This window comes from Toxotes jaculatrix, chromosome 6 (assembly GCF_017976425.1).
Source record: "Toxotes jaculatrix isolate fToxJac2 chromosome 6, fToxJac2.pri, whole genome shotgun sequence".
In the NCBI taxonomy this organism is placed as follows: domain Eukaryota; kingdom Metazoa; phylum Chordata; class Actinopteri; family Toxotidae; genus Toxotes; species Toxotes jaculatrix.
In genome coordinates, this window is record NC_054399.1 from 30,202,421 (window position 1) to 30,225,811 (window position 23,391).

The following is a 23,391-nucleotide window of genomic DNA, read 5'->3' on the forward strand; positions in this document are numbered from 1 at the left end:
CTTTCAGCTCAGAGGTGGCAGGGGAGGGACTCTCTTTCTCTCTCTCTTTCACTGGCTGAGTGTGTGTGTGTCTGTGATGGATCCCTCCTCTTCCATAAGTCTCTCCCTCAGCCCCCATCAGCTAACAGTCAGCCAGGAACTCTCGCCTGGACTCTATCGGTTCACTTGGTACAGATAGCAGGACATTTCTCCAAAAATGATTTGGGTTTATTTGCCTGTGTTTGTGCTTCTGTTGTTCATGGTGAGTACTGAAGGATCACCCTGCCTGTTTTACCTTCTGTGTTTTCCCACTCACACAGTCTTAACTGTGTTTTTCTTGCTAATATTGTGTGGTAGTCTGTAAAGTTTGGGTGGTGGCATGAGACATTTGTTGTAAAGGTCATTATGATTCTTTTTTTTTATACCATTAATGTTCCTAAATGAGAGTACTGTCTGGAATTAGCAAGAGAGAAAATCCTTCTCCTTAAATATAAGGCCCTCAATGGCCAGGCTCCTTCATATCTTAAAGAGCTGATAGTACCATATTATCCCAACAGATTGCTTCGTTCCCGGAATGCAGGTTTGATTATGGTTCCCAAAATCTCTAAAAGTAGAATGGGAGGCTGAGCCTTTAGCTATCAGGCCCCTCTCCTGTGGAACCAACTGCCAGTTTGGGTTCGGGAAGCAGACACCCTCTCTAATTTTAAAATTAAGCTTAAAACCTTTTTGTTTGACAAAGCTTTTAATAAGTTGTAGTTACAGTTTTAGTTATTATGACTAAACCTATAATTAGTCACAATTATTTCTATAGACATGTTACAGTTAAGGACAAACCCCTTAGTAGGGCTGGCTCAGGCAACTGAACCATGCCTTAGTTATGCTGCCAGAGGCCTAGGCTGCTGGGGGACTTGCCATGATCTTCTGCACACCACTTCTCTCTTTCTCTCCTCAGACCCACTCTCACATTTATTAGCCTTTAATCCATGTCATTAACTCTGTGTCCTCTCTGTCCCGTAGTCCTGTGCTTGTTTCTCTCTGGGCTCTCTTTCTCTGTACCTTTCTGCAGGTATCTCTGGCTCCGGAGCTGCATGTTCTCTGTCTTTGGTCCTGGCTCCACCGACCTGCTGCTGTTTATTGTTTACAATGATCCATTTCTAACACATGTTTAATGTTCCACTCTGCTACAGATAAATTTTGGATTAATATTCTCTGCAGACTGTAATGTAAATAATTACCAATTATGACAGCATTTTGCTTCTGTGCTCTTTTTCCTATCATAACTGTAATCTGCTGAGCATACATTATTCACTAACTGTTCTGTAATCTGAGTGCTGGCCCCTCTAACATTGTCCATTGTCAACCCTGTTTGTATTATGCTGCATGTCCTTCTCCTCCTCTCCTCCATTCCCAGCTGTCCTATCTTCCTCCTTTTCCTCCTTTCACCCAGCCCGGCCATCGGCAGGAGGGTCCCCCATATGAGCCAGGTTCTGCTCAAGGTTTCTTCCTGTTAAAAGGAAGTTTTTCCTTGCCACTGTCGCCTTAAGTGCTTGCTCTGGGGTCAGACTCTGGGTCTCTGTAAAGCGCTTTGAGACAATTTCGATTGTGGAAGGCGCTATATAAATAAAATTGAACTGAATTGAATTGAAAAATTGACGCATTAGCTCAGACATTAATAACCTTACCTTATCAGGATGCCTGTGGATATATAGGCTTTTTCAATCATATTAGCCAAGAATCTATGACTTTCCAGAAAGTCCTTACAAATTCTCACTTGTTCCTCTTTCACCAACTGTTAAATCATAATTTCTGATGTAGCGATGTCAGATTACAAATAACACTATCCTGATAAAACACACTGAGTTTAAGTGCGTTTACGCCTTCTCTTGTTCATGTGGAACCTAACAATACGTGGCAGCCATGGCAACACAGTTTAGGCTGTGCTGTCTAACAGAGACATTTTTCGTCCCACAATTTTCTTATGTCTCAATGTTAGCTTGTTTAAGTCCTAGTCTATAACCATGCAGTGAATATTATTTAAAAAAAAAAAAAGAAAATCCATGATCATATCATAGAATTTCAGTGTGATATTATACACATTAATTAGACGGCCTCCCTATGCATTATATATCTTTGCTTAGGACTGTTTGAAATCATGCCATTATATCAGTATTTATGAGGTGAATGGTAAAGAGCATTTCAAAATAATACACACCGTGTCTCTTGCAATGTCTCATAAATTTTAGATGAGGGCTTGCAATAGCCAGTGCATCTTAATCTAAAGGCATCTTAAAGCACTAATGACACTGAAATAAAAAAAAATGTCCTGCTACAAGTACTAACATTAAATTGAAAGTATATTTCTGTCTGATTTATGCACACTGTGCTGACTCTGTGAATCTTACATATTCAGTTTCAACATTAGTTTCAACATGTTTCAGTTGGATTCTGCCATAAAATACAGACAACTGTTCATTACTGAGCATGATGAAAATCAAAATGTCTTTGCAGACGAAAACTGTGTTGTTCCAGCTCCCTTATGTGGTAAACCAATTTTTAAGGAATTCAGTGGTTAATTTGTGCCAGGGCATGTTAACGCAGCAGCTTTGTTGCCCCAGGTGTTGTGATTTCTGAACTAAACCAGCCTTGATTTGCCTCAGTCATTCCTTTTTTCTTTCTACTTTATTTTACTTAATTATTGTACTTCATTTTCAACTTTTTTCATTACTGAATAATTATTTGAGTCAGAGAAGGATGGCAATGAGCTTAGAGATATGGTCATTGATGATATTTTCTCAGATGAAGAAGATTAGTTCCTGTCATTGGTGTTGATTCTTTGTGCTCAGTAGTTTTTCCCACATGTGATGGTGAGTCATACTGAGCTCTTTCTTAAAAAAATAAAAGATCACCACTCCCTTCTCTTCTTCTCTTCATACCTCCTCTGTTAGCCTGACATGCTCATGTATTTACTGAATAATTAAATGTCCAAGGAGTGGCAGGGTGTGCCTGCCTCTCTTGTGAACACAAACAGCTACACAGTACCTGGCAGGTGGAGGCTTTTACATACAGCCTGGCACGCTTGGTGGAGGAATGACAAAAAACAAAAGATGAATTACAAACCAAGCCCCAAACAGATGCAGCTCAACCCTAGTAAGCAGTTAAGTGAAACTCAGTGAGACAACTAAAACGTGATACAGCTCGATAAACATAATTTACTCGGTTTGTTCATATCAATGTCGCACTTGCTCTGCTCTCCAGCAGAGCTTCATTATTAGTTAAAGAGCTGTACATTTACTCTTAGAACTGATGTTCCAACCACGTAACTGATATTTTTCCATCTACCTGGTTTGACTACAGGACAAACAGTGAGGGTAATAATGCACCAGTGACTGAACACATTATAAGTTTGTTGCTTTGCCATTCTTGGGATTCTTTTCTTTTTTTTACTGACAGTACAGTTATACAAACAGCAGAACAGGAGGGCCGCTGCATGGTAATACTGAGGACAAAGGACAAAGACGGCTCAGCGTTTGATTTCAGGGGTATTGTCAACATGTAGGGTGCTATCAATGACTAGTCTTGCAAAAGTAACACAGCAGTAACTGACTGTAGCAGCTCACGCAGCTTTTCTCCAACAGTTTGCTGGCTGTCATTTTGCTGTTACACTTGTGCATGGTGTTCTTTCACCATGCAGCAATAGGCACAAGAAAAATCTACAGTCAGTGCTTAGTGAACAACAGGTCAGTCCCACCCTCTCAAAGTGTCAAAGTGGGTTTTTAAGAAGTAGCTGCATTTTCTGAGTCACAAAAGAAATACTTAGGGGTAAAACACCGAGATAAAATGTTTAGCAAATCAACCTCAGTAGACAAAATGTCCAAAAGTGTTCCTTTATTATATTATGAATTCAAGGCTTCTCAGATTTCCACCTTATGAAGACTAATTTTCTGTTTTATGCTAGTTTCTAAATTTCATTTTGATATTTATGAATGAATTGCCAGTTTGGTGCTTCCTCAATTCCTCCAGTGTACCCTGTGAATAGTATCCAACATTCTGTCAGAAGTAGTGCATAGCTTGATATAATAGCCATACAATTAATGTAAAAGAGTTGGTGACATGTTAAGAGTTGCTGTTATCTCTATGTTCAGAGCTGTCAGTTCAGTTAGAGAGAGTTAAAGGACAGTTTAAGTGCTGTTACTGAGACTTGCATGTTACAGTAAAGATCAGTGTAGACACTGCCCCATAAAGACACATAACTTTAATAGTGCACAGCAGACTGTTAACAATAAGTGTTTATGAATATTTTATAATCTCACAACAAACATCTTTATGATGATATTATTAACACTTATATGGCCTTACAAACACATAATAATATCAATAAGCATCTTACAAGGATGTGTAAGGGACTTATTACTTATTAGCTATTGCTAATTACAAGGACCTTAATATAAAGTGTTATCCAACAGGGTCATCATTAGCAAATAGTCGTACAATGTGGTTTTATGTGCAAACCCACTCCCACTGAATAGTCAGACTTAGAGGTTTTGTGGCCAACCTGAATAATCCCAAACACTGGATTTTCTTTTAATGCTTAAAACTGTGGTAGTGCTTTAGTCTGAGTCTATTTAACACTGATTGGCTCACTAGGAAGGTTGACTATAAACATGCAAAGATAATAACAGATAACAATATTCCAAGCTGTCTCTTTTGGGACAATTGTATCATGTGGTGGGATGGTACAGATATGCCAGCCTTTGATGATAAGAATTCAACTTTACATGTGTGTAGCATAGATTGATCAGGTAAAGGTTCATTGTGAAGTAATTTCATCTGTTGTATTTCAGCTCCAGGCTGCAGCTGTGGTGAGGGCCAACTCTGGAGGCAGTCTGGTGAGAAACAGAAGAAACTGGATTCCCCCACCAAAAGAACTGATGGAAAATGTAGACTACACTCAACAGGAATCTGTTGCCAGGGTGAGTCACTAGTCTTTGACCTCAGGTCCCTCTAATGCTACCTGCTAGCTTTGAATCACTACAACATCAGCAGCCAGGGACCTTTAGCTGATAACAGTAAAAGAAATGTTAGTATGTTATCTTCTGTCACATTGAGAGAAAACAAGTGGTTGAAGAAGCCCTGGCAGCCTCAAAATGTGTTTGCCAGGTTCCCTCCAGATTCTCTGGCTTCTTCCCAGAATTTAAAGACATGAAATGTCAGATGTTTTTTGTGAAACATTTATTTAAGCACAGAAAAAGAAGAAAAAATCTGTAGTGCATTTTCCATTTGACCACATTTAACTTAATTGTTTTTCAGAGTTTTTATTCTCATGAAAAATACGCAACGATTAAAAGCTTTCATCAAAACTTGATATACTCCTGCTTCTTGATGTGGGAGTGCCTGAAGGTTATTCTTTTGCGCGTTTGAATATTAGGACGCTATTGTCATGTTGGATTAAGGTTACATGCTAATGAATAGATGAAACGCTTGCATGAACACTGATCAAAATCTGTGCAATCGAGCCATCAGTTTTAGCAAATGGTCAGCACAGCATTCCTCTGTACACATGGCACATAGTGTATGTTAGTGATATTTGCATAAATAAATCTACAATAAGTAAACATTTTCAGCTTCTGAAAACAAAGAGGGAACTCTTGTACCACAGACACTCATGTATCTGAAGGGTGAAAACCTTCAGAGGATCATATGTAGCCCAAAGGACAGCACTGAGATCCGTATTGATTGTGTTCAGTAGGGAATTTCGGTTCAGAGACTGTTTTCTTGTCTGTCTTTCTCCTCTCAAAGAATAAATACTTTTCAAACTTTGCAGCTAGTTGTTCTTGTTTTTTCTAGTACAAGTGTTTTTTTTTCTGTTGTTTACTTATGGTGCACTTAAATGTATATGGATCAGACTCTCATTCTCTATGTTTCAGATTCATACAGACTTTGATAATGGCCGAGGGAATATTCACTACTCCCTGGAAGGCGTTGGTGCAACTGAATATCCCTTCAATGTGTTTAAAGTCGACCTTCGAACTGGAAAAATCCGTGTGACCAAAGTGTTTGACAGGGAGTTCATTGACACATACAATGTGAGTGATCCATGGCAGATTTTTTTCTATCTCTATCTATCTATATTTAATATTGAGATATTTGGCAACCATTTGCTAAACATCAAGGCTATATATGAGGATAAAGATGACAATGCTGAGTGTTTAACTTCTGCTGTTTAAGGTGTCAGGTGTTGCCAGATACAACAATGGCACGCTGGCAGAAAAAAACATTGTCATACGGTTCAAGATTGGAGATCAGAATGACAACGCTCCAGAGTTTGGAGTCATCAAGAATGGGGAGGTAGATGAGCTCAGTCCTCCAGGTTAGTGTTGTTGCTTTTGTGTACAGTTCTCACAAATCCCCACCCTGATATGTATGTGATGGCATAGTAAGCCTACATGGCTCCATTATGAATAAAAGCTAAACATTGTGGTTTGTATCTGCAAGTTTTTCTGTTTTGTTTCATGTCTCTGCTAAGCAGGTTAAAGGTCCCCTGTGGAGTTTTTGTTGTTCACAAACAGAATTTCTGTTGACATTACTCACCAAAAAAAAAAAAACACTATATGTATATGTATATGTGTATATATCTCTATATATCTATATATCTATATATATCTATCTATATCTATATACAGGGGCGCCGCCAGAAATCTTGGGCCCCATGAAAGATTTGAATTTTGGGCCCTCCTTTTTTGCGAAAATCTGTTTAGGTGATTGTGGTAACATCATTAAATGGCATTATTTTAAATGCACCATAGAATTAGACTTTAAGATATTGCAACTACGTATTGTAGAGTTATTTTGTATGGAGTCCATTCTAAATGGTCACATGTTGAAACAACTTGCATGCATCACTGTATCAGTATGGATTTACAACAGATACACAAAAACCTAAAAAATATTTTCTCTGTTTCCTACATTTCTGGACTTATTGTAGCATATATGATGAAATGTATGCCTTAATAAATAACTAGGCTATAGGCTATGAACGGCAAGAAATCCACTGAGTGTTTTTGCTTTCTTTTATGCAACACTCATTTATTAAAAAGCACAGCAAATGTTCAGACATTCAAGGTCAATACCTACAAAACAATATCAAAAAAATCTACCGTGGCAATAAAGGTAGAGAATTTAAATAAAATGTCACTGTAAACTGTTCTCTTGATGGGCTAATCCAACCACTTTAATACGAAATCTGTAGGTCTATCATTCGATAGCATATTGTAAACACCAAGGTGAGTGGCGACTAATACCTGCTAATAGCCTACCTTTCTTTGGGAAAAACTGTGTCAGCAGCTGTCTGCCCTTTTTCTCCCTCTCAGCCTTCTCCTGCCTCTCCTTTCTTTTCTGGTAACCTGACTTCATACTTCACCTACTCCTGCAGCAGCGCTAACGCTCAGAACAGCTGATCACTCTCTGAGTCCAGCATACGCATTTGACAGTCCCGCTCTGCTCGAGTCAGACTGTACCATTCTTTAATAAGAGAGGGGGGTAAATGACATGATAAAGAATTCAAGGAAAATGTTATAGAAAACGAAAACCATGTTCAATGTGCTTATTCTAACAGACAAAATGTAATATTTTATTTAAAAAGCTTAAACAGGGAAAAATTATTAAGATAATATTATTAACCCCTCAGCCCTCAGCCCAGGGCCCCTGTCAGTGCTGGGCCCTTAGAATCGTCCTAACCTTTCCCCCCTGGCGGCGCCCCTGTCTATATCTATATCTATATCTATATATATATATATATATATATATACATACACACTACTCACAATAAGTTAGAGATATTGTTATTTACATGAGTGCTTGGTCTGAATTTTAATGAAATAAGTAAAAGTTCCCTTTGATATTACTAATAATGAATGAGAAGAAACACCATTTTCATTAGTTTACTATTCATTACCCCAAAGATTTAGACACTAACAAGGATAGCCCAAAATAAGAAAAACTGACAATGTCAGTAGCGAGTGTTTCCACTATTTGCCACAATGACAGCTTGACAGCGACGTCTCATGCTCCTCACTAGCCTCATGATGTTGTTCTGAGCCAATGCGTTCCACTCTTCCACAAGTGCTACACGCAGTTGTGCCAGGTCACGTGGCGGTGGGGTACTATCATCCAGTCTCTGCTTCAGCTGGTCCCAGACGTACTCTATGGGGTTCAGGTCAGGGGACATTGTTGGCCATATCATATGAGGCACTCAGACTTCCTGAAGTGGAGCTGTGACAATTCTGGCACGATGTGGTGGAGCATTATCATCCATGAACAGAAAGTTGGGGGTGTGCTGGCGGAATTGGGGGATGATGATGGGTTCTCTGATGTCTCTGAGGTAAGAACGTGCAGTGACTGAGCCATCTACAGTAACTAAATCTGTTTTGTGCTGACTGGTAATGCCTGCCCAGACTGTTGCACCTCCTCCACCAAAGCAAACCCTGGGGACCATGTTGACCTCGGCGTATCGCTCACCTCGTTTTCTCCAGCAACGCTGACGACCATCATTTCTGTGCAAGGTGCCCTGACACTCACCAGTGAACAGGGCGGTAGACCACTGTTGCATTGTCCAGGTCACATGGTCTTGTGCCCACTGCAAACATTCACGGCAGTGTCTTGGTGTCAGTGGAGTCACCTGCAACGGTAGTCTAGCAAAGCAGTGGAGTCGATTTGTCTGGAAACCCTAGTACCCCTCACATCTCGTAAACGGGCCTGCAGCTGTGTGGCAGTTGCATAACGATGTCTGAGTGCATAGGTCCTTAGGTATTGGTCATCGTTGCGGTCTGTTACTCATGGGGCTCCTTCTGTGACTTGATGCAAGTCTGCTGATGACACTTTGAGACACACCAAGTTCACAAGCAATATCTGACTGCCTGCCACTGACCCAAAGGCGCGCTAAGGCCAGGTGGCGCTGCTCGTCCTTTAAGTGACATTGTGCGTTCATGGCTGTTTGGACTTGGAATTACTTACTGACAATACCAGCTTTTTATACGCACAGAATGTTGAAATTGATGCCACATTGAAAAGGGTTGTCTTTTAGTATTTTTTGGTATTGACCCCAATAAGGTACACTGTACACAGTGAGACCATTACGTGGAAAACACAAAATGAGGTGTGTCTGTCACCCCAATGAAATTGGCTCCCTATCCCAAAAATCTCTGAAGTGAAACAAACACTGTATATATGACATCCACTGAGTCTCTCACAATATCCCTAACTTATTGTAAGTAGTGTATATATCTCCTCAAGGTCTAACAAATGTGTCAAGTTTATTTCCTTCTTCATAAAACATTTACAGAGTTGATTTTCATAAGTACTATCAAAATAAATAAGTCTTGTTTTTTGGCACATCACTGCCACCTGTTGACTTGTGAAATACTGTGCAGCCACCATCAAAAATGTGTATTGCACACTGTGTGGCACTATGGAGAAATGTAATGAGTGGGGGTTTTTTTGTTTGTTTGTGTTGTGCTCACACACAGACGTACATGTATATTATTCTATGTACTAAGTTATATTTTTATATTTATGTCTGCAACCCGTTAATTGTTCTGCTGCCTGTGGCCAGGGCACTCCTCTAAAAGACATTTTTAACCTCAGTGGGACTTTTCCTGATTAAATAAAGGTTAAATAAAAATATACACCAGGTGGAGGCTACACCAACATGTAGTGGTTAGCACTGTTGCCTCACAGCAAGAAGGTTCTGGGTTTGAATCTGCCAGCCAGAGACTTTTCAGTGTGGAGTCTGAATGTTCTCCCCTGTGCTTGCTTGGGTACCGTACGGGTAGTGTAGCTTCCTCCTGCAGATTAGGTTAATTGGTGAATCTAATTTGTCTATAGGAGTCAATGTGAATGTATCGAATGTATGTCAGCCCTGTGACAGACAGGTAGGAGGGCCTACCCCACCTCTCTCCCAGTGTCGGCTGTAATTGTCCCCAGTCAAAATCATAATGATAAATTATTTGTAAAAGTAAATATATTTCTAAACTGCTTCAAGTGATGACAAAGTTAAGCTAGCATTGCAACTGATGATTGTTTCATTTAATTATGTTTTTACAGGGACGTCTGTTATGAAAGTCACTGCAACTGATGCTGATGAACCAGGGAATAAGAACTCTCAGATCGCCTATTCTATCATAGATCAGAGCCCACCCCACGACATGTTCTCCATTACCAATGATGGGACCATCTACGTCAAAAGGCCTGATCTGGACAGGGAGGTAAAGTATGAGCTACAGCAACAATGTTTTATTTTGAACATAGCCAGATGAGACAGTGTGTTACGGAGCCCCTCTGGTGACATTGGATAAAAAAAGAATAATGCGTGGCCACGAGATCGTAACGCGTGGCCACGAGATAATTATTATTATTATTGTATGGCTATTATTATCTCGTGGCCTTGCATTCCGATCTCGTGGCCACGCATTACTATCTCGTGGCCTCGCGTTATTATCTCGTGGTCTCGCGTTACAATCTCGTGGCCATGCGTTACTATCTCGTTGCCTCGCGTTATTATCTCGTGGCCGCGCATTATTTTTTTTTTATCCAATGTCACCAGAGGGGCTCCGTAGTGTGTGATTTATAGCATGGTGGATATGCTGAAAATTTAGGAATACTTGGTAATTTAATGCAGCTTATGTCCAATCAGAGAACTGAAATTCTATATTCCATCGCCAGATCACTGTCAGCTAATCAGTCACCAATCACATTCAGCTAAGAAGGTAACGCCCAGCTTGAAGGCGTGTAATGTGAAAGGACTTGCTTGAGGTGATGAAATATCACCCAACTCAGGAGCTCCCTTCAGCTCCACAGAGTTTTTAAGCTTCTTTCAGCTCATTGCTTTAGTTTTGTGGCCTACAAATCTGCACTTATTGACCTTATTTACAGCAGCAGATGGCATATGGAAATAGTAGTGTTATTTTGCAAACTATTATCAGATTTAGATTTAGTCTTGGCCCAAAGAAAAGTCAGCCAACCTCATTGTTTAATTTTTAGTCATTTTTTAGTTCACTAAAATTCTGATGATGTCTCAGTCAAAGAAAACAATGAACATTTGTCTAGTTTAAGTCAAGACCAAGGATGAGTAGTTTATTCAAAATTAAAAACAAAAATAAGTAAAAACACAGGTTGTATGATCTTCACTGGCACTGCCTTCAGTAGCTGGCATATGGCTTTACAAGGAATGTAACATTATTTAACATCTTAATGTCAGGGCACTTCAATTTCTATGTTGTGAGCGTTGAGGTGTCTCTTCAGGTTTGGGGTTTCTGTCCTAATAATACCACACAGTGGCACTTCATACACAGCTCTGGAAAAAATTAAGAGACCACTGCAAAATTAGCAGTTTCTCTGATGTTACTATTTATAGGTATGTGTTTGAGAACATTTTTGTATTATTCTATATACTGCTGACAACATTTCTCCCAAAATCCAAATAAAAATATTGTCAATTAGAACATTTATTTGCAGAAAATGGCAAATGGTCAAAATAACAAAAAGGATGCAGTGTTCTCAAACCTCAAATAATGCAAAGAAAACAAGTTCATATTCATTTTTAAACAACACAATACTAATGTTTTAAGTTAGGAAGAGTTCAATATTTGGTAGAATAAGGATTAGAGGATTTGGTTCAGGTGATCACCTCATCAGTACCTCATTCAGTAGACTGAGGTGTGCTTGTGTTGGAATTCAACATACACAGGAACGGAATGGCTGTCATACTTGTAGAGATACAGATTTCAGAAGAATTTGCAGTGGTCTCTTAATTTTTTCCAGAGCTGTATTTGAAGTGGGTCCAACCCATTTTTTGTCCAACTAAATTCTGCTTTTGCTGGCATGTTTTTTTTTTTTTGTGTGTGTCTGTGTGTTTAGATTTTTTTCCTGTGACACTTTTCCTGTTATTGAAGCACTTACAGCTGTAGTCATAAAGTGTGTACGGTAGCTAGGTCCTTGATAGCACTGTTTTGTTAGTGTGCTCAGTTACCAAGTCACCAGGAAGATGATTTGGATATGCAGAAAGAGAAATGTGCAATGCAGGCATCCAATGAAATAAGGACATTTGTATTATGTCATTGATTGCAAAACAAAATCTATGCAATTTCTTCTCTCCTTTTTTTTGGGTTAACTGATATATAGAGAGATTTTGTTTTTATTAGTTTTTTTTTAAACCACATTTTAGTCACCTGTTTTTCCTGTCAGCAATAATGTATGTTACATTTGTTGTGCACTAGCTTCAATTTCATCTCATCTGTGTCTTATCTTTGACTTCATCACAATTTAAATTAATGAAATGAACAAAGATTCAAGTTTGCAAAGAAAATACTTCTAATGTGTCCCAGCTTCAAACCAGCAGCAGTGGGGAGGAATTCGATAGGTTTTAAAAACAATTACCATTGTAGATATTAAATAATCAGCAAGCTTATGAAGTTCACACTTGGTATCATATGAACTGTATAGCATTTAACAGAAACTGCAGAAAGAATGCTTGTTTCTGCACATATGCTACATGCACTTTTCTGATACGTTCCCCACTAGACTGAACACTAAAAGTTTGTAATGGGGGTTTAAATGAATTCCCTACAGAAACACTGAGCCATGTGTAAACAAATAGTTTTGAGCACCAATTTCTGATCAGTCTTAGCATACTTTAAGGGTATCTGACTCAAATATAATACTACATGAGTTTGGGCTGAGCACTTCAACTGTGCATTCAAAGGTACTGGTTTTGTAAATGGTGTTGTCATCCTCTTGGAATTGGGCATTTCATTAAAACATAAACATGGTCCTGTGTCCCCACTCATTCAGAATGACACTGATAAGTTCATTAGCTATGAATCCTATAATTTTTGGAAATTGTAGCAAGCAAGATCATTGCTACTCTGCCCAAGGTGGAACCATGCAACAAAATAATGTATTATTGTTCATTGAAAACCTTTTCAGTCTTTGCAGCTTTTACATTATTCCCATCTCAGAGTAACACGTGATCTGTAGTCTCAGCCTCTGTAAGTAACTTATGACTGTTTTCTAATTTCAGAGAGCAGATCAGTATGTTCTAACACTGAAAGGTCAAGACCTAAATGGCGAAGCAGGGGGAAAGAGTGGAACTGGAACTGTTACCATTATGGTCCGAGATGTGAATGACAACCTTCCCACTCTGAAAAAAGAGGCGGTAGTTTTCTTATAGTTATACTGTGTATTGGTGGAAGAGGAAGAGCTTTTTTCTTTTGATAGATACATATATTCAATCTAAACAGCAAATACTGTTAAAATGAACTCTGTTACTTTCATTTCATGATGTTTTTGACTTGCAGTATGAAGGCAGCATTGAGGAGAACACACAGGGTGTGGAGGTCATGAGAATCAAAGCAGAGGACCTGGACCTGAAGGATACTGACAACTGGGAAGCTGTGTTTGATATTGTCAAAGGCAACGAGGCCGGGTACTTCAGCATTACAACAGACCCCAAAACAAACGAGGGCATCCTAATGCTCGACAAGGTACTGCAGCTTTAAATTAAGTCAAGTCAAAGTCAGTGTGCACAGTGAGGAAACATGTTTTCCTGTACAATGAAATTCTTATTTTGCTGTCCACATTGACTGCCTAAACAATACACACAATATAAATTCTAAAAACACCACAGATTCTGAACAGTATAAAATAAAATAGAAAAATAATAGTACAAAAGGGCAGTTTAAAGCAGCATTTGTGCATTTGCAAACTGGGAATGTATACAAGTACAATTACATGAGGTAGTCTGTGATTGTAGGTTACTGTAGGCTCCTGTCAGCTGTTTAGGAGTCTGATGGCAGTTGGAAAGAAAGAAGAGTTCCTTAGTCTGGAAGTCCTGCATTTCACACTTCTGTACCTCTGGCCTGAGGGTAAAGGTGCTGGGGGTGGGTGAGGTCCTTAAAGATGGAGGCAGCTCTCCTGTGGACTCTGCGGTGATAGATGCTCTGCAGAAAGGGCAGTGGAGTCCTGGTGATCTTCTCAGCAGTCACTACTCTCTGCAGGCTTTTGCGGTCCATAGAAGTTGTGCTGCATTACCACATGGTGATGCAGCTTTTCAAGATGCTCTTGACAATGCAGCTGTAGAAGTTGCTGAGGATCTTAAGCAACATGCCAAACTTCCTCAGCCTCCCCAGGAAGTACAGCCACTGTTGGGCCTTCTTGACCAGCTGTGGGGTGTAGAGTGTCCAGGTGAGGTCCTCACTGATGTGGACACCCAGGTTTTTGAACCTGCTCACCCTCTCCACTTTAAGCTCCCAGATGAACAGTGGCTGATGAGGCCTCCTCTCCTTCCTCGTGACCACTATCATCAGAATCAGAATTCTTGTTTTGTTTTTCTTTGCTCTCAGGCAGTACAGAACAACAACACAACCAACAGAACAACAAATTCACAAATACCAATAGTGCAATGGTGCAATGGGTCAGTCTGAATGTGGATAGTGCAAACTATATATATGTATATATTTTCAGACCATTGAAAAAAGTATATGCAGGTTATAGTGCAAACAAAAGATGCTGAAATTAGGTAGTGGAAAAAAAAGTCACACATTCATCCGAACAACAGCCTGAGGAAAGAAACTGTCCTTTTATCGGCTGGTTTTGGCGAACAATGTTCTGTAACGCCTGGCGGAGGGGAGGTGTTTAAACAGTATGTGACCAGGATGTGAGGGGTCTATGTTTTCAGCGTGGTTCCTGACTCTGGCCCAGCATAGGTCCTGGATGGAGGGCTGAAGCTCCTTAGGCAGGTTAAACTTCCCAAGCTGATGTAGGAAGTATAACCTCTGCTGAGCCTTCTTTCTTACAGAGTCTATGTGGTAGGTCTACTTAAGGTGCCGGGAGATGGTGATACCCAGAAACCTGAAGGATTCCAAGGTGGACACTGTGTTGTTCATGATGGTGAGGGGGAGGCATGTGGGGAGTTTCTCCTGAAGTCCACCGTCATATCCACTGTTTTGAGCGGGTTCAGCTCCAGGTGGTTCTGACCACACCACAGGACCAGCTCCTTTCTGCAAGCAGACTCATGACCGACGTGGATCAGTCCAATGACAGTGGTGTCATCTGCGAACCTCAGGAGTTTCACAGACTTGAGGTGCAGTCATTAGTGTAGAGGGAGAAGAGCAGTGGGGAAAGGACACACCACTGGGGGGCACCAGTGCTGATGGACCAGGTTTTGAATGTGATTCTCCCGAGCCTCACCTGCCTAAGCCCTTCTGAAGTTGGTGATCCACTGACAGGTGAAGGCGGGCACTGTGAGCTGGGAGGGCTTCTGATGGAGGAGTTCAGGGATGATGGTGTTGAATGCTGAGCTGAAGTCCACAAACAGGATCCTTGTGTACGTCCCTTGTACACAAGCTGGTGCAGGATGTGTTGCAGTCGCATACTGACTGCATCTTCTGCCGACCTGTTTACCTGGTAGGCAAACTGCAGGGGGCCACACTAGTCATTCAAATGTTTTCATGAACACAGACGTCAGGGCGACGGGCCTGTAGTCATTTAATCCAGTGATAGAGAGCATCTTCATCTGCCACTTATCTGGGTCCAGGCCCAGGTTGCGGGGGTGACTGCCACCCAGTCCACAATGCACCGAAGTCCTGCGGCACCTCCCATAGGTGGTGAGCCCATGGGAGGTGGTGCCATCCGGAGTGGGACTCAAACCAACGATCGTGAGGGATTGTGTCTCATGCTCTACTAACTGAGCTAACCGGGCGGCAGAGCACATTCTCAAGTGTCAAATCTAAGTAAAAATCTAAAGTATAAACATGGTGTGGTATAAAAAGTGACATTTTAAATTTGAGCTTATTGTACTGTAGAACTAATATTGCACTACAGATGTGGGATGATAGGAGAGAGGAGAGGAGGTGCATTGCATTAGGAATACAGTCCTTAGATTGTACTGGTTAAAGTTGCTAGTGGTGATAAAAACAGCGTCAGGATGAACCATCTCTAATGCACGGATGATGTTGTGGAGTTCGCTGAGTGCTGCCATGGAGTTGGATCACAGGGGGATGTAAACAGCAGCCAAAAACACAGCAGTAAAAATTGCACATCTGGTGAGCAATGCTTATGATGCAACTTGTGGTATGTCTCCACACCACAAATTTGTTAATAAACATGCACACACCTCCCCCTTTGGCCTTACCGGAGGCTGCAATCCAGGTTTCCTCAGTGTACAGAGTGACTCTGTAGCTGAACGGCTAGTTCTGGGACAGGGACTGTCTGAAAGCCAGGTCTCGGTTAAAATTAGAGCACAGCACTCTCTTATTTCCCATTGTGTTGTGATCCTTGCTCTTAGTTCATCCAGTTTGTTTTCCAGGGATCTCACGTTAGCTAGCAAGAGGCTGGCATTTATCTCTTCTCTCTCTCTGATCTGAGCACATGGTGAGTTTCTGACAGTGTGGTGATGTTTGGCAGCCTACCTTTAATACAAACTGTAACACTAACCTCAAGTCAAGTTTTTATCTCATTTACTGATCAACAATGCTTTTCATGTTCAGAAAAAGAGAAAATGACTCACCCATGCAACATTACCTTAACATTATGGTTGTACAAAAAACACATTTGACATTTGCATGTCAGTCCTCATTTTACTCAGTTTAGTCAGGCAGCATTGATGTGTGTTTTAAAGTGTTTTAGTTATAATTATAATGTGTGTTCTTTGTGTTTGTGTGTGGCATTTCACAGGCATTTCACACATCCTTAACATTATGGTTGTACAAAAAACACATTTGACATTTGCATGTCAGTCCTCATTTTACTCAGTTTAGTCAGGCAGCATTGATGTGTGTTTTAAAGTGTTTTAGTTATAATTATAATGTGTGTTCTTTGTGTTTGTGTGTGGCATTTCACAGGCTGTGGATTATGAGGATGTGAAGGACCTTGAATTAGGACTAGCTGTGAGAAACAAGGCTTCGCCATTTCATACTTCGGGGGCAAATCCCGAAGCTGGTATCAGTATCACAGGGGCAAGTGGAGCAGGAGGTGCAGGGGGGGCAGGTGGAGCAGGAGGTGCAGGGGGGGCAGGTGGAGCAGGTGGAGCAGGTGGAGTAGGAGGTGCAGGGGGAGGGGGGGCAGGTGGAACAGGAATAGCAGGGGGAACAACTGGTGCAAGTGCTGCTAGTGGGCCTGGAGGATCATCGTGGCAAAGTGGGACCACATTTAAAACCTATCCAATCAAAATCAACGTGAAGAACCAGCCTGAGGGGCCACGTTTTGACCCTAAGGTCAAAGCTATTCCCATCTCAGAGGGAGGCCACTCTGTCAACATTAAAGATGTCATTGCTCGCTACCCTGCAATAGATGGAGACACTGGGAAACCAGCTGAGAATGTCAAGTCAGTGCCCACACGTACACATTAAAAAGCCTCAACAGTTAAAACTACTGTGTCAGCTTCATTTTTCTACACTCAATAATAATATCTGACACATTGCATTTCTTCTGTAGGTATGCCAAGGGCTTAGACCCTGACAACTGGCTGACCATCGACCCAGAGACAGCAGAGATCAGATTGAACAAGATGCCTGACAGAGAATCTCCAATGCTGGTCAATGGAACATATTTTGCTAAAGTGCTCTGCATTTCAGAAGGTACAGTCTACTGTTCTATAAGGCTGTGTGATTTCACTACTTATAGAGCCAAGAGGAAACTGGAGAGAAATAAAACAAATAACTAGAGTTCCTAAAAGGATATGTATGTGCTTGTATAGATCTCAGATCTCATTTGGCCACTTTGAACATCGTTAACATCTGCACACATATGGGACACTGGCTTGTTAGAGAACCCAAAAGGGAAATTGATATAAATAAAGGAGAAAATTCAATCTGGAGAGAAAGATCATTAGAAAGGGCAACTATTTGGATGTATCTGTTGACAAGCAGCAGGAAGAGTGAGGCTTTCACCTCTAAACTTTCTGAAGAATTAAAAGATGAAGAAAATGCTGAATGATCTGCTCTTATTTGTGTTTTTTAACATAGACACACCCACTAAAACGGCCACCGGCACCATAGCCATCCAGGTGGAAGATTTTAATGACCACTGCCCCACCCTGACCAGTAACATCCAGACTTTGTGTACCACGGACGAATCCATTATTGTGAACGCTATAGATGAAGATGCATTCCCCAATGGACCTCCTTTTGACTTTGCCATTGTCCAAGAAGGCACCCAGGGCAAGTGGAAGGTGGAACATCTCAATGGTGAGGAAAATACTGCTGCCAATAATTAAAAAGTTATGGTAGATATAAAATATACAAATAGATTTGAAAATGGAAATGGCGCTGTAGTGACAGGAATTTTTGTCTGTGCGAGATTAGAGATTTTTGTCTTATTTGTTTATTTGATTTACAACCAAGGGCTGCCAAAGTGAGAAATTCTACATGAGTTGCTTTGAGCTCCATGAATAACAAGTTATGACCCCCCCAAGAAAACATTAAGCTTGTTCTTTCCTGTCATGCCTTAGAGGCGTTTTAGACCAGTGGACTTCCAGAACCTTTTGGTCTGTTACCTGTTTACAATAAAGTATATTGATTTTCTACACATTTCATATGCTTGTCTTGCTGCCTGCAGACACTGCTGCTATCCTGAGAGCTCAGGAATCCTTGTGGCCTGGTCTCTATGAGGTGGAATTTGTGGTGAAAGATGAGCAGGGAGAAGCCTGTCCACAACCACAGAAAGTGAGAGTCCAAGTTTGTACCTGTGCGGATGGAGTTGTGTGTGGAGAACGAGGTGCCAATGGTCAGACCAGAAAAGGAGCAGAGTTAGGGCCTGCCGGCATCGGACTGTTATTCCTGGGCCTGCTGCTGTTAGCACGTAAGTATGATGATGTGATTCTAATTTTGATGAAGGGTTGTGGGATAAAACACTTAATGCTTTAACTTTACTCAAGACAGTCAGAAGACAGACTGAGTAAAGTCCAGTTTAGGCGAAGGTAACACCAGTGCTAATAAATCAAAACTAAGCTAGGTTGTAGACAGTGTGCTTGTCTTTTCAAATGTGATAAAATACCTCTGAATATTGTTTACAAAGCTGAAGGGTGGTACTTTTAAACATCCTTAATGCAGGATGTTTACTAAATAACTGTTGGTGAAAGTGTGTTTCAACCACAAGAACTTTCCCTCCCTGTGTTTGCAGCAGAGTAACCAGACTTAAAATTAAGTTAAGGGATCATCCAGTTTAACTTTTGATATGTAAGCAGATTAATTTGCTAAATTTTTGTGGGGCTTGATGTGAAAACAGAAGTTCGTTAGTTCAGTAGTTGCAGTAGCAGCAAAATTAATTAGATCATGGTCATTAACATCCTCACATTTATTTAAAAGATTACTCTACTCATAGATGTGATTGTTGGTCACACCAGCAGGTGGTAGTAAACAACATGGGGCCACTGCAGTCCTCACTCTACACTTTGGAAGCCCTTAAGTTAGACTAAAACCTTGCTGTTGTTTTTACAGTCATTCCTCTGTTGATGCTCTTCTGCCAGTGTGGGGGGATTGGTCTGCCTGGCGGCTTTACTGAGATGCCTTTCGACACTAAGTCACACCTCATCAACTACCACACTGAGGGGCAGGGTGAGAACACGGTAAGACTGACATATTTACCTTTAAAACATGTGACCTTGGCTGGTGAGGACAGGAACTTTGGCATACACACTGATCACTTACTATTGAGATAATGTCTGCTTTATAGGTGCATTAAGTGATTTTTGGCTGCTAGGCTGCAGAAAAACTACTGAATCTGTTCACATTTGTATCCTTGGCCTTCAACAGGAGGTGCCTCTGATGAACATACCAGCACAAATGGATGAAGATATCATCACCATGGATATGGGAATGGCTAAAAAAGCAGCAATGGGGCACTCAGTCACTTCCATGGATGGGATGAACAGGGCCATCTATCAAGAAGGTTTTGCAAGTGACCATAGAGATGAAACATGGGGGGTTCTGAACGAGGCAAGCGGCAGTGGCTTCTACTCTGAGTTTGAAGGCAGAGAGTCAAGAGGAGGTGGAGGAATTTATGAAGGTATGGCGCTGCCTGACTACTTCCTGGGACAGTACTACACTCAGGTGAGGAATCATTTAAATTCCACTGATTAATGAGATTTTTTATTTTTTTTAATTTGGGAGATATTTCTGCATTATTTAAAAGTCAAATGAAAACACAGCCTGTATCATGAATTCCAAAAAGTGACTGCTCACTCAACAAAAAAGTAACCTTTTTTTAATTTTCAACAGAAGCTGACCAATGGAAACCAAAACCTTGGGGTGAAGGACGGTCTGTTGGTTTATGATTATGAGGGTCAGGGCTCCACTGCTGGCTCAGTAGGCTGCTGCAGCTTCCTGGAGTCTGACAGTGATCTGCAGTTTCTCAATGACCTCGGACCAAAGTTTAAGACACTGGCTGAGGTGTGCAGTGGCAAGACAATTCCATCTGAAGTCAAACAAGTTTTCACTCCTCTGCCCAGTGCCTCCATCAACACTCAGACCTCAGTATCAAGTTTGGTGACTGTCCCACAAGTGCAATCTCCAGCCAAGTTGCAGCCAGCCATCTCTGAAATGGAGCAGACTGTGGTCAGGGAGACATCTGAGCGTTCTCAAATGGTGAAGGAAAGCACAGCCATGGTGAGTGGCGAGATTGCAAATCAAGGGCAGATGTTCCTGCTACAGCAGCAGCAGCCTGTGTACTACACCACCACCCCTGTGCTGCAGCCAATGCACTACGTAGTCCAGCCACAGGTTCAGAACACCATGCTGTTGGCTGAGGCACCGGCCACCAACCTGCAGGGCATGACACTGTTTAGCGGCACCCAGACTGGACCTGCACAAGGCATGGTTATTCAAGGGCAGACAGTGATTTCTAGCAGCGGACAATCCCAGGGCCCCAGCATGGTGCTGGTGGAGAGGAGCGGGGTCCAGGGCGACAGTACCAATCTGAGCCAAGCTAGAAATCTCTCTGGTTCCCAGACCATAATGGTCATGGAAGGCAAGGTCCCTATAGGGTCAATGAATGTCCTGCAAGGGAGCCAGACCTGCCTCATGCAGGGGGTTACCCTACACCCAGGGGGGCATTCGCAATCTCAGAAAGTCCTGGTGGTTGGAGGTCCAATAAGCAGTGGAGGGCAGCAGATCCAGAAGGGAGGAGGTCTGACCAAGAAGAGTAACAGCTCTGGTTCTCAGAAAGTTCTCTCCAGCCAGAGCAGTGTGATGGCTTCCTCTACCACCAAATAAAGAGCCAACCCCCACAAGGTCATAGTGCAGGAGACCAAAGAAATTCTCTGAAGTGTGATGGAACAAAAGACACCTTTTAAAGCAGTTTTCTTATTTTTTTTTTCACATAATGATCATTATATGACACAAAATAAGCCTATAGTCTGATTCTATAGAATGCTGGACAACTTGAAGCACTGAGTGAATCAGTTTGTATCAAAGTGACAGCAAATGTCAAAATAATACCTCGAAGTTATGTGGCCCTCTGTGTCCATGGTTTTGATGCAGACTGAAATATGATCATTTACTGAGATGTAAAGGCGGTGATGTGCAACTGCAGGTCATTTGGGTCAATATTCTGCCGGATTTCATGGTGCCTGCAAGTTAATTTAAGTCAACAAAACAGTGGTAGCCAAAATTTGGACTATAATGCTATCACAAATTACATTATATTACAGGATATACTATCACACCATAGATGTTATTCAATTCATATATTTTTATATTCATATATTAATATAATACATAAAATAGTTAATTCCACTGTATACAGAATGTTGCATGCAAGTCTGCACAGTATTTTCAGGGTTGGTGTGGCCTGAGGTGGTGGGGTGGTAGGGTGCAATGAAATAACTTTTCAAAGTCCCTGGCGGCAGCCCTTGGTGGAGGGTGTGCTACAACATTTTGAGCAGGAATGAAACGACATGTGCCTGCAAGTTCATACTACAGCTTCTGCTTGTCACTAACATGAACTTAAACAACCTCTGTCAGAGCACAATCTTTCAGAGAGGCCACTACTAAACTTGGATTTTTGATTTAACAAAAATGACACCCCAGATATATTCACCTTCCTCATAACCTTCTTCAGAATCCTCAGAATTGTCCAGTACTTTGGTTTATGACCAAATATCGTGACATTGCCATCAGTCTCTGCTGTATTTTGCATTTACTGCAGTAGCTAATCTAAGTTAGTATGCTAATGATAAACTCTGTTGTAATATAATGGCTATTAGTTTAGTGTTGGTGTTCAGGCTTGTTCCTACATGTAACTCCACCATTTAGCAGTCTGTGACTTACAGAGATATCTATCTTTTGTGCAGAAATAGTGTGTTTCACTGTTTTTTCTGTTTGTGAAGAAAAGATTTCTTTTGATTTTAAGTGATGTGTTTGTTAGTGTAACTACTCTTATCCGGATGTTTTCTTGACAAAAACATACAAAGACTTGTACGCTTGGGATGTTTCGGATGATCATGTGGTTCAAATGTGTCACCGTACACTGCATGGAATGTTTCTCATTTGTTGTTTAAATAATACTCCTGATCATAGGTCGGTTAAACAGGTTGCTCAGGTTCTGTAAATTACGCAGATTACCAAGCACAACGAGGTGAACACCACTACAGTCTGTTTTCATGGGGCTCTTTCTTTTTTTTTTTTTAATCATTGTTGCATTTACATGGGTATAGTTAACCTTGTTAGCAGTTAACCATGACTTGCTGGCTTTCTTGTTCTGGGCAGTCTCAAAGAAAATGGTGTTTGTTTATTTTGTTAGCAATAATATTTGTAATAAAGTGGAAGAAGTCCTAAGCAATAAGGTATAGGCCCACTGCTGTTCATTTGCACTACAGCTTCTCCAGTTTCTACATGCGCAGTCTCCCTCTTTCTTATGTTTGTAAGTTTTGGATCATCTGCAGAAAAATAATTGAACAAATGTTTCTTTACCAGTCAGTGTCATTGTGTCATGTAGTTTGTGTTTTGTTCAAAAACTTAAAATGATGTAATGAATCTATGTTCAAACCACATTAAACTCTAACATTAAAATCAGTTGAGAAATTCAACCTTTTTCTGAACAATTATTATTTTTTTTTTTTTACCTTTTCTTGTGTTGAACTACACTTTTTTTTTATTGTGTGGACATGTTCGTAGTTACAATGGGGGTTCCAATTTCTCGAGGATGTCTAATGGAACGCATTTATCTCACGCTTGCTTCCTCTAATAAAGTCTTTTTGCACAAAACAACTTCTTAAGGGTCAACACATTTTATGTGTCTGCATGAGGACAGACTGCATGATGAATAGTCTGTAAATGTGACTGACAGTAGGAGCACACCCTGAAGGAGCGTTTTCCTCTCTTCATGTGCAATTACATGCTTCATATGCAGTACATCACTAAATCG

At 41.0% G+C, this 23,391-nt stretch overlaps 1 protein-coding gene across 2 annotated transcripts; it reads left to right on the forward strand.

Moving 5' to 3' along the window:
* The first annotated feature begins 118 nt into the window (after positions 1 to 118).
* LOC121183303 (desmoglein-2-like) lies at positions 119 to 23,222 on the forward strand. Of its 2 annotated transcripts, XM_041040320.1 has the most exons (15): positions 119 to 241; positions 4,821 to 4,949; positions 5,904 to 6,062; positions 6,205 to 6,346; positions 10,078 to 10,238; positions 13,052 to 13,186; positions 13,329 to 13,514; positions 16,872 to 16,956; positions 16,990 to 17,353; positions 17,464 to 17,606; positions 17,994 to 18,215; positions 18,586 to 18,828; positions 19,467 to 19,594; positions 19,782 to 20,078; positions 20,247 to 23,222. In XM_041040320.1, exons 1-15 carry the CDS (start codon positions 197 to 199, stop codon positions 21,237 to 21,239), a joined length of 3,432 nt encoding a protein of 1,143 aa, XP_040896254.1. In that variant the 5' UTR covers positions 119 to 196; the 3' UTR covers positions 21,240 to 23,222. The 2 variants fall into 2 exon arrangements, with proteins under 2 accessions (XP_040896254.1, XP_040896253.1); XM_041040319.1 differs by having other exon boundaries at positions 16,872 to 17,353.
* The last annotated feature ends 169 nt before the right edge of the window (positions 23,223 to 23,391 follow it).

Coding starts and splice junctions, on each gene's coding strand:
- LOC121183303 (XM_041040319.1), top strand. CDS start 197: ATGATTTGGGTTTATTTGCCTGTGTTTGTGCTTCTGTTGTTCATG. Junction 6,347..10,077: donor AGATGAGCTCAGTCCTCCAG/GTTAGTGTTGTT, acceptor ATGTTTTTACAG/GGACGTCTGTTATGAAAGTC. Junction 13,515..16,871: donor GCATCCTAATGCTCGACAAG/GTACTGCAGCTT, acceptor GGCATTTCACAG/GCTGTGGATTATGAGGATGT.